We start from the raw sequence: 12,035 nt of genomic DNA on the forward strand, positions 1-12,035 counted from the left end.
TCCGCTCACCTCTCAGGATGTAGATTATAGGCTGGTTTACTTACTATTTCAGGAGGGGTTTTGCAGGGGCTCTCCTGGCTTCAGCTGCCTGTGTTCAGCTTTTTGCTGTTCAGAACAGATTTCTGTCCTTGTTTGCCACCCCGGAAGCCTGGGGTTTTGTATAAATTAGACCCTTGAGATGCCTGAGGTGCTGCTCTTTAGGTTTTCCTTACTCTGTCCCAAGCATCCTCCAGGTTCTTCTTCACATTGCAATGAGAATAAGACCCAAAGTGCTCTTAGGGGTTGGTGAGGTAATTTCTGGGACTAGATCCATTTAACTCTAGTCCCAGGCAGCCCCTCAGATGGACAGCTTTTCACTCCAAGATCCTCAGGGATGAATCAATTCTTGTCTGATGAATAATGCCCCTCCTTATAGGAAGGTTTTGAAATCTCTCTCTCTCTCAAAATGTATCTGTACTTCATATCCTTTCCAGAGATTGCTCCTATCTATTTTCTGCTTCACAAAGGTTGTGAGCAACCCGTATATGTTGCTTCCTCATCCTCATCTTCTACATACTTATCTCACCAAATTTAATTTTTGTCTCAACATCACATCAAAATTGCTCTTTCTAATGACCTCAAATTGACAAAAATAATGGATATTTTTTAGAACTTAATCTTACCTGAGCCCTCTTCAATATTTATATGTTTTTTTGTTCCTTCTAGGACTACTTGCCTTTCTTGCCTTCTATTACATTGTATTTTTAGTGTTAATTTAACTGAAATAAAAAAGTAATATGCTCTTTAATGAGAGATGCATTCTTTGATCATTCGATCTAATGCTCTTTAATGAGAGATGCATTCTTTGATCATTTGATCTAAAACAGCAATCCCTGACTCTGTCATTCTTTGCTTTATCTCCATGGCATATATCATGCCATGCCATATTATAAAGTCATTTTCTTTTCTTTTCTTTCTCTCACACTAAAATGTAAGCTCCCTGAGATCATGCTTTTTGTTATACTTGTTCACTGCTCTATCCCCAGAACCTAGACTAATTCCTGGCGTACAGCAGGTGTTTAACGAATATTTGTCAAATAGATGAATGAATATTGAGGAGAGTGAGTTGGGGAGCAGTCTAGAGGAATTTCAATGTTATTGTGTTTCTAGTAATTTTTGACTTAGAATTTCTGGCAGCATTCTTTAAGCAACAAAAAAGTAAATGAAATATTTTTAAAAACTTATTTCAGAAAATTAAAATAAAAATCAAAGTCCTGTTAATAGTTTATGGAGATAGAATACATTATAAATTTTAGTCAATATATGGAATTCACTTTTTGTCACACCAAATAAACACAACGTGTAAAAGAACATGGTCAGGAAAGCAGTTCTAGTTGAATAGTAATGATTTATATTCTTAAGTTTGTTAATAAATTTACATATTGATAAAAATGTAAAGTCACAACAAAGAAGGATTTGGAAATAACGATGTGTTGTTTAGGAGACTAAAACATTCTGTGGCGAGAAATGATTTAGATTTCCAAAGGAAGAACATTGGCAAGCATGTCTCAGGTAGGCTTATTCTCTACAGCTGAAATCACAAGGTATCTAAGGAAGTTTATAAATGTCTAAAATTGCCTTCCCTGACAGAATGTCAGTCTGCTCTAGGAAAAATTGTTCTCTCTGATAGTTTTCACCAATCAACTTGCCCAAAAGAAAGGTAAAATCTGCTCAATAGGTTTCTTCATGGCATCAGAGGAACCAAATGAAATGATAATGACAGTATAATGGGATGGAATTAACCCCATTTTTTGACCACAGATGATGAATTGGTGATGTGTCCTAAACTGGACCTTAGATGACTGAATAATAAAAAGAAGCTCAATATGGCAAGATTATGGAATACTATGAACTTGGAAAAGGAGAATTTAAAGAGGAGCATATGGATGATCATCAGAAAAGTCCTCTTCTGAATTCAGAAGTGGACTAGAATCAACAAGTGGATGCTCTAGATAAGTGGTCATGAGGTTATTTTAGTTATGCTATAATGGGCAATCAATCAATAAATCAGTTTAATCCACTGACTCCCTCTGAAGCTCAAAATTATTCTGTTTGTCAACAGTGACAACCAGAGACTTAAGATCATTATAGGCCACTATCCAGAATAACATGTAGCCACCAAATGGATTTCACTGGCTCCAGGAGGATATTGATGATTCCTGACAGGGATAGGTACATATTCTGGATTTCGATTTGCATTTCTGGTAATGGAAACAAATGTTTCAAATATCATCATAAGATTAGAACAAAAAACATTTTAATTTGGACCCTCCAGTTACATATCCTCATATGAAGGGACCCATTTACTGCCTTATATCATAGAACCAAAGGAAAAAGAGAAAAATTAACCTGTTATCTGGAGTGATTAATCACAATTATCGAGAGAAAATTAGTTTGCTTCTATACAACGGCAACAAGTAGACTATGCTGGGAACCCAGGGCATTCCCCGAAGTATCTTTTAGTATTTCTATGTCCAAGAGTAAAGATTAATGGAAAAATATACCAACGAAAAAAAGTGCTAAATCCTTAGCAGGATGCTAAATCTTTAGCAAAATGATGGAGAATTCAGACCCTTTATGAATGATGGTTTTTCTGTAGTTTTTTATAGTTTTGAAGTGGTTGTGAGAGGAGGTGAGCACAGTGTCTACCTTCTACACCATCTTGAATGGAAGTCAAAACTCCTACAATTTAGTCTTTAGGTAACAGAATATTCATTGGGACTCTGATTGAATCTGAGAAATAGATTATATATCCAGCAATGCATACAATGACTCTTGGGACTGTGCATCTTGTTATTTTGGGGAAAGGGTGAGAATTCTTTCCTTTATACGAGAATAACTGTATCTTTTAAAATAGATGTATCGAGTTGTTTTATCGTTGTATGGGAGTTCAAATGTGTATAAAAGGGTGCATATGGAAGCTGAGCAGTCAAGAGTGTGAACTATGCTTGTAATCAACTTACCGTGACTAAGTTACAAACATATATTTTGGCCTGCTCTGCGAAAGTGGATCTGGGCTCTTTAAATAATAAACCTTGTCAGCTGGAATGATGATGAATTTTGTCAGTAGAGGCAGTGGAGAGACATCGTAAGGAGAAAGTTTTATTAAAAAATGTTTTTTAATTGAGGTGAAATTCACAACATATTAACCATTTTAAGGTATTTAATTCAGCGGCTTCCATTACATTCACAATGTTGTGCAACTATCAGTTCTAATTATAGAAATTTTTATCACTCTCAAAAGAAATCCTATATCCATTAAACAGTTACCCATTTTTCCTTTCCCTTAACCAATGGCAGTCACTTGTCTGCTTTCTATGCTTACAGAGGTGCCTATTTTGAACAATTCATATAAATGGAATCAGAATATGTGTCTTTTTCTGTCTGGCTTCTTTCAGTTAACGTAAAAATTTCAAGGTTCATCCATGTTGTAGCATGTATTAGTATTTCTTTACTTTTCCTGGTTAGATAATATTCCATTGTATGGATATATCACATTCTGTTTATCTATTCATCAGTTGCACATTTGGGCTGTTTTCATCTTTTGGCTATTATGATGTTGTATGAACATTCATATACAAATCTTTACATGGACATGTGTTTTCAATTCTTTTGGGTATGCACCTAAGAGTAGAATTCCTGGGTCATATAGTAACTCTTGTTGAATCACTTAAGAAGCTGCCAGACTGCTTTGTAAAACAGCTGCATCAGTTTACATTCTCACCAACAGTGTATGAGCTCATGGTTTCTGATGTTATTTCAGCCCCAGTGCTGCTGCTAAGAGGTGAAATCATATGCAAACTTCCTGAAGTCATTCTTTAGACCATAGTCTAAGATATTTTCTTTGCTACATAAGATTGAGTGACCATGTTATGTCTCATGATTGACTGTATCATGAGTAAAATATTTATTAAGCATCTATTCTACACAGAGTTGTATACTAGGCTCAGAAAAGGTACAAAATGAACATGAATTAGGGTCCTTGTACTCAAAAGTGTGCATTTTTGTTAGACATGAAAATGATAAAGATTAATTAAGATTTAATTAATTGGTTATCTGGAACCACGTTTGTAGGGAATTTTCTAGAATTGTTTTCTTCTTTTCCTAGGTAGAACACTTTACCACAGAATTAGAATTTTTCCATGTGTATATCTCAAAGCATGGTAGCTGTGTATAAGGTTGTCAATCTCTGGGAGGCAACAATGTCAAGGATATTTTATTTTTCTACTCTTACTTATTTCTAGTCATAGGAAATTTCATGGTAATTTCCATATGCCTCTTTCAATTCGTGAGGCTGACAGTTTTATGATGTTATTGGCCATTTTTTTTCCTAGTGAGAGTTGAAGGGAGATTACAAACCAGGTCTATTCAGAGTTAAAACCTCTTCCTTTCCTTATACCTTAATGGCCTTCTAAAGCTGGAGTTACTTGTAGACACTTCTTAACCCAGCCCAAGCAGCCTCTGGAAGCCTTGTCTGAGCTTGTGTGTTCTGAGGGCATATACCATAGGGTTGAATGCAGGAGGAATGACATTGTGCAGCACATTAAGGAGCGCAGGGATAAGGGGAATCTTTTTTTCTGCAAGGTGTGTGACAGATAGCACAGTGATACCTGTGTAGAAGAAGAGGATGAGGATGAGGTGGGAACTACAGGTGCTCAGAGCCTTGGACATTGCTTCTGCTGAGTTCAGCCTCAGTACAGTGTGAAGGATTAGAGCATAGGAAGAAAAAACCAAAGCCATATCACTGCCAACCAGGGTCCATGCTAAGATCAGTTGGTAAAATTTGTTTACAGTGCTGTCATCACAAGCCAGGCTGGTAACCCCCAAATTAGAGCACAGGCAGTGGTCAATTTCATTCTTGGAGCAGTAGAATCTTTGGGCAGCTAGCACAGGCACTGGGATGGTCAATAGGCCATTTCTAAGCACCATGAATCCTGTGACTTTGACCATAAAAGTTTCAGTGACTATGGAGGGGTAGCGAAGGGGGTGACAGATGGCTATGTATCTGTCCATTGCCATGCAGAGGAAGATACTAGACTCCATGCAGATAAAGCAGTGGATGGCATAGATCTGAGCAAAACACTCAGGGAGGCTGATGACCTTGGCATCAAACCAGAAGATAGCTAGAATCTTGGGCATGATGGTGGTGGCCAGGCCAATGTCCACCACTGTCAGTATGCCCAGGAAATGGTACATGGGCTCATGCAGACAGGGCTCATGTTGGATGGTGATCAAGATAAGGAGATTGGCACCAAGAGCTAAGATGTAGAGCAGAGCCAGGGGCAGGGAGAGCCAGTGCTGCCACTCATGAATGCCTGGGAGCCCCATCAAGATGAACTGGGAAATCTGGAAGCTGGAATTGTTGATAACACTGGTGGAGGTATCCATGGCACAGGTGTCTCGTTCTCAGGGTCTGTACACAGAACTAAAATAGAAAGGAAGTTGCATTTGTAAGTTCAACTGAGGGTCCTGATTAGAGACCCTCTAATCAGGAATCAACCCAGTTTCTTTTATTCATTCATGAATGACCCTCAATTTCTTTTGGCTCCTGGAACTGTTCCAGAGAAGAGCAATAAAGTAAGCCCAAATTGGTTCTAAACAGGAAGGTTAAAACAGCTATTTGTCAGCACAACTTGTATGTCTAATAAGCATGTCCAAATATATCAACAATCTTCTCACTGACAGATAATAAATATTAATATTTGGTTTACTTCCAGTTTTATGTTTTATGTTTTAAGCAGTTGACATTATATATTAAGATAACTTTGTAGCTTGCCTTTGTCTCATAGCAGTACATTATAAAACATAAAATAGGTACTCAGTAAAAATATATTGCATGGATGTATAAATGGACCATGGCTTTCTAATATCATTAAAAACAATGTGTTATCTTAATTCTAATGACTGCTTTATATTCCTATATTTGGCTATTTCATAAATTATTCACCAATATTTTACTTTTCAGATAATTTCTTTTGAGTAGAATTTCAAAAATGATACATACGAAGGGCATCAACACTTTAAAAATGTACTTTTAACAGTATTTTGATATTATTTTTAATGTCATGCATGCACATGGTAAAAAATCAAATCAAATAAAAAATATAAAATATAAAAAGTAAGACTCCCATGCTTGGGCTTCCCAAATCCCCTCCTTTTCACCACAGACAGCCAGTAATACTGGTTTCTTGGGAATCCTTCCAGAAATATATATATTTTTTTCATGGACAAGAATATATGTATATGTATTTCTCATAAAAGACAAAAAAAAATGTTAGCATACTAATCATACTTTTCTTATCCTTTGTTTCCGTTCCTTTTCTTTTTTAGCCTAATTATCTTGAAGACTGTTCCATATCACCATATAGATATGTCTCATCATTGTTAAGTTGCATGATTTTCTACCACATGGATGCCTGATATTTTTATGAGCACTTTTGATGAACATTCGATGTTTCCAGTACTTGCTACTGTAAAAATGATTAGAAAAATGGAAATTGTTCATATATCTTTAAGCATTATGTGTAAGTGTATCCATAGGATAATTTCCAACAAGAGAATTGTTGGGCAAAATGGGAAAAAATGGTTTTGAGAGATATTGCCAAATTGTCTTTTCTAGAGATTTTTCTGGTCCTGTATGATAATAGGACATTTTAAATACTCTTGACATACACTGAAACGTTGCTTCATAGGTATACCGTAGTACTTTACGTACTCAAAATTTGTTCATGAGTATGTCTATTTAATCACATCCATGCCATAATTGGAAATTTTAATTTTAAATCTTTATTAATTGAATAAGTAAAAATTGATATTTCAATTTTGGTTCACCTTTACTTCACTGTTTTGTGAACTTTGCCATTTTCAAAGGTTTTTTTTTTTTTCCATTTATACATTTAGTCGATTTTCTTTTTTAGCTTTATGTTCAAGTGCTTAATATGGAGTCTGGCAGCATAACTTCATGAATTTGTATGAGTTTCATAATATCTTAACAATAGTACCTCTATCTGTTGAATTTTCTGGAAATATTTATTACTATTCATTTCTTAACATAATTCTATCCTTTTTAAAAACAAATTATACATGTGCATACACTTAAACTTTTATATATTCATAAGAATTGCATTTTTAAAAATAATTATTTCATGATTTTAAGCTTTAAATAATGTAAAATCCAGTATTTAAAAGTATTTACTTGCATTTTCTTTACAAAATTTATTTTAAAATTAATTTGGTAAACAATTTGAAATTGTACATGGAGTGAGAAACTCTCTAAAGTAATTTTACCCACAGAGAGCTAACTCATTATTCCAGCACCATTCAGTAAGTAAGCTTTCTCCTACCCATTAATTTGCAATGTGCTTTTTTGTCAAATATTGAATTTGAACATATAATCAAGGATCGTTGCCTGACTGAACAGTCTTCTCCCTTTTTAGTGCCATAGTAATTGAATTAGTGTTTTTACTATATGGTAAGAAACATTTTTACTAGTAATTTCAAATAATTTTTTAAATTAAAAAAACTAGTTGTAGTTTTTTTGAACATTAAAGTAAAACATAAATTAATTGTGGAAGAACTGATGTCTTTACCTGATTGATTCTTTCCATTCGGAAATCTAATATGTCTTTCCTTTCTGTCGCTGGTATTTTTGGAATTTTTTCCCATTATTATGACTTTTTTATTTCATTATACTTCCTAATTGGCCATTATTACTTAAAAAATCTTCTGATGATTATTGCTTTTTAAAACATTTCACAAAATACAACTATTTTACATTACTGCTTTACAAAACTAATATCTTGTTTGTAAATTCTCAGAATTTTTTTTGTAGAAAAATGAATTACCTATTATGGGAATTTTGAATAGTGTAAGTTCTCATTTTTATTTTACATCTTATTAAAATGTTTATAAATTTCTGAACAATATAAAGAAGCGTCGATAGTCAAGATCTTTGTGTGGGTCTGGACTTTCTGAGGAATGCCTCTAGAGATCCCTTCAGTGGGGTTGTGGCTAATGCTTTTTGGATAAATGGTCTTTATTAGTTTTGGTGATTTGATGTCTATTCATAGTTCTCAATTTTATTTTTGGATCAGAAATGAGTGAATTCAATTGCTCTCTTTTTTCAGGATCATGCATCTGTAATTTAAATGGGAAGACCTCCTGCTTTCACCATTCTGTCAGCACTGGCAGCTCGCCTCTCCTGCATTAGGCTCTGTGATGGTCACTCTTTCCTCAAGTTTCTACTCTTTCTATCCTGTCTAGAGGAGAGCTCCATCTCATTTTGCTCACTTGTTTCCCAGACCTGAGGTCTTTGTCTCTTTGTATAGGTGAAGATTTTGAGAGAAAAGAGGGTCAGAGTCAGAACAATTAAACTAAGGAAGCAAACTGAGAAAACCCAAGTGGGAGGAGAAAGAGAGCAGGGGATACAGAGCAAGAAAACGGCCTCCTCTCACCCCGTCCAATGGTTGCTCCCTGGTAGGAGGTCCTAGAGAGATCTTCTCCAAATAGAACTGTCTTCTGTAACTGCTTCTACTCTCTTGGCTACACCTCTCTTTTATGCCTTTATTACGGAGAGTACATTGTCCCCTCTCCCCTGGGGCATGGGCTATTGCAGAAATGGAAGACTGAAGATGCCCTGGGCCTTTGTTGCCACTCCCTAGGACCTCCAGGAGGCTCTCTCTATTTTTTTTTTTTCCTGTGTGCATCAAAGCTCATTGTTTTTTCATCACAGCTCCAAACGTCTCCCAGTGATCTCAGAGATATATCAAGCTCAGCTCAGGGAACAGAAGTACTCAGTCCCCAGTCCCATGGGAAGCACTATTAGATGGTCATCTCTGCTGTGATGAAGGTTTAGGAAGAGGTGTTCCTCCTTCTGTGTAAATCCCCGAACCCTTGCAACCACCTCCATATGTACCTCCCTTCAGTTTCTTCCGGGACCATTTTCCAGCAGATATATTCTGTATGCTTTACTTTTTACCACGTCTATATGTAAACATAAAAATGTAGATGACTCTTGCTTAAAACCTCCTATTTCTCCCTCCAGATCTGCTTTGCACCTTGCTCTACTCATAGATGTTAAAGTCTATGGCCTCTGTTTATGTTTGGATTTGGCCAATGTTAGTCACTGGCCAGAGATCAGAGGGCAGCAAGAAAGATAAGTTGAGAGATTTATTCTTCTGAATCTTTCTCTGCTGGTCTCCCTACTGGGCAGTGTCTGCGTTCCTCTTCTGCCCCTGTCAGGTTGTTCCCCCATGGCTCTTGTCAATACTAGTGACTGTTTCCTCCTATTGCTCCTTAGGCATGTGGGATGATAATGGCTTTTCAGGTTGACATCTAAGGTATATTTCACCATCTTTTAAATTTTATTTTATTTTATTATTTTAATTTTGAAAACTTTCCCCATGTTTTTGGAATATATTTTTCATTACACTCTACTCTATCTCCCTCTTCGTATGTGCCATCTGCTTCCTGCTGGAACTTCAACCAACATGCCTCCTTATTTCAACTATCTCTCTCCCTGACCCCTACTCCAGAATCTGCACCCATCTCTTCCTTTTCTTTCATGAATTCCTGAAACATTTCTTTCAATTCATAGCTCCCAATTCCTTACCTCTTCTAAACCTATTTGAGACTTATATTCTCCCACTAAACCAAATTGTTCCCTCTTCCCCTATTTTCTGCAAGTTTGCATAAGGTTGTTATTGTTCCTTTCTTAAGTGTTTGATATTTAATTTACCAGTAAAGACTTGATTCATTTTCTTCCTTTTACCCCATTGCCACTGATCACTTCCAGGATTTCACCAAGTCTTACCTCCTCTAATACCATACCTTCTTTCTATGCCCAGAATACTATGCAATAAATCTATTAAAGCACTATCTATCATTGTTACGGCCCTACTTAAACAATTTCCTAGTCTGCTGTATTGTCATCCTTGACCTCCTATTAATGTGCAATGCTGTTTGGAAGAGTACTTAATGCCTGTCACAGTCTAGGTCCAAATCCCTCTCTCACACCTCATCCTTCTCCACTGCTCTCTTACCATTGATCTCTTAGCTTTTCCTCAATAATTCCATACTTTTGGAGTTTTGGTACCCTCTTTAATGGTAGTGAGTCATTCTGGAATTTTCTATTCCCACTCTTCAATTCTCGCTAATGTTGCCTCATTTATGAAGCCTTTCCTGATTCCCATAGACATAATTACATGTTCTCCCTCCAAGGTGTTTTCATCTCTTCAAGGTGTGGTCAAAGGTCTTTGCATGTACCTCTGCTTTGCCTTTGCTGATGCTTTGCCTCAGTTTCAAGTGTATTTTCTACCTGACCCTGTTTTAAACTTCTGTATTTCTTTCCACAATCTTAAGAGAAACTCTGGAATTTTTTAAAAATCTAAATCATTGTTCTAAGAACTCTTGACTGTTTTTGGAGCTTCAGCCTTGTCCCAATCTTTTAATGTTTTGCATAATTTCTGACTTTAAGTGAGGCTCTCAGAGTTTCAGTCAGGTGGTTTATATTCACACTAATCTAATATCCCTGGTCCAAGACTTTACTTTCTGGGCTTAGGTTCCTGTTTCAGTTACCAGTCCACACCTTCAGTTCCTCTTGGATTAACCTTTGTATCACTCTTGCTACTTGTCCAACTTACTCCTTCTTATCCACTGGGGTTCTGAGCTGGTATTTTCTACTGTATAATGCCTGTTTCCTGCAATTTTAGAGATGTCATAGCATCATCTGTTCTAAGCTCACTGTTACCAAGCTTAACTTCACTGTTAGAAAACTGCATGCTTCATGTTTGGGTTTATAATCTTGGCTCTACCTGAAATCACATCTGCTATGTCTTCTTTCCTCTGGTACTGGGTCAGCACTCTTAAAACATGGTTTTCCTAAAAGGATGACCCAATTCTGGGTGCTGACCATTCCCAATCAATCTATAGTGTCTTCCAATATAGCCTGTGTTGGCCTCTTTATGTCTGTAAGGAAAATACACAAGTCTTGATGAGCCCTAAACTATAAATTTCCATGTTTTTGTACTTGTTTTTGGCTTTACAAAACAAATTGTTTTTCCTTGCTGGGAGTTTCTTCCTGGATTTTAAGAATCCATAAAGAATCATGCATGCCACTAGAGGCGTTCTCATTTTCTCCAGATGTTTTATAGTCTTGAATTACTGTCCCATAGATTAATTTGACACCATTTTCAGGATCGATTTTGGTGGCTGAGATCAGATTCAAATGTAGAGATATTAATTAAAAAGAGGAGGAGTTGTGAGTTATTTCACTAAGGTGAGATAACAAACATAGATGACAATACTTACAGGACTTGGCCTACCCATGTCCTGCCATTTTGAATGTCAGGAGACATTTACAATTTTCTCCAGCCTTATTTCCTAGCCAGGTTCTCCCTTATAAAGACTCCTGCCTATTAATCCAGTTTCTCTCGTGGTTCTACCTATATCATTAGGGTCACATAGATAGTGTTGTATGCTGGTTCTGGTGTTGCACATTCTCATCTCCCTGCCTTTTTCCTCACTCTCCCTGGGTCAGATCTTGGTTGGCTATCAAACCAGGTGGTCTCATTTTTCATGGCAGGAAGCCTCTCCTTGCTTCTCACTTTCAGAGCCTTGGCCCTCTCTTGACATGGCACCCTGGAGTATGCTGTTCAAAATATTCCCTGCTGGGATTGTTCCCTGGGGCCCAATAAGAGGAAGAGAACTTGTTAGATCTTTGTTTGAAGAGGAGGCAGAAATGCTAATTAGTCTATGGATGATAGGAGCTTCACTTTGGATCCCTACAGGCTATGCCTGAAAATGTGCCCATTATATGCCCCGTTCTCAGGACCTGACTGGTAGCTTAACTTCTCATCCCTCTGTAGGTCAGCCAGTGAAGCTCTTTGGTGAGTAGGCCCCCAAAAGAGAGATATATACAACTCCATCACAAATTAGCTTTCTCTCAACCTTTCTGGATCTGGATAATCTGACAGCCTCTTTGGAGTGAAAATGCATGG

General features: G+C 36.8%; 1 protein-coding gene across 1 annotated transcript; it reads right to left on the reverse strand.

The window, feature by feature from the left end:
* Positions 1–4,479: 4,479 nt before the first annotated feature.
* Positions 4,480–5,427, reverse strand: OR56B4 (olfactory receptor family 56 subfamily B member 4). Its single transcript, XM_039847834.1, has one exon. The coding sequence runs from the start codon at positions 5,425–5,427 to the stop codon at positions 4,480–4,482; it is 948 nt and encodes a 315-aa protein (XP_039703768.1).
* Positions 5,428–12,035: the final 6,608 nt, after the last annotated feature.

The sequence above is a fragment of the Pteropus medius genome, unplaced genomic scaffold (genome assembly GCF_902729225.1).
Source record: "Pteropus medius unplaced genomic scaffold, Ma_sr-lr_union100, whole genome shotgun sequence".
Lineage (NCBI taxonomy): Eukaryota > Metazoa > Chordata > Mammalia > Chiroptera > Pteropodidae > Pteropus > Pteropus medius.

Bases quoted from the DNA above. Each gene is read 5' to 3' on its own strand.
- OR56B4 (XM_039847834.1), bottom strand. From the start codon at position 5,427: ATGGATACCTCCACCAGTGTTATCAACAATTCCAGCTTCCAGATTTCC.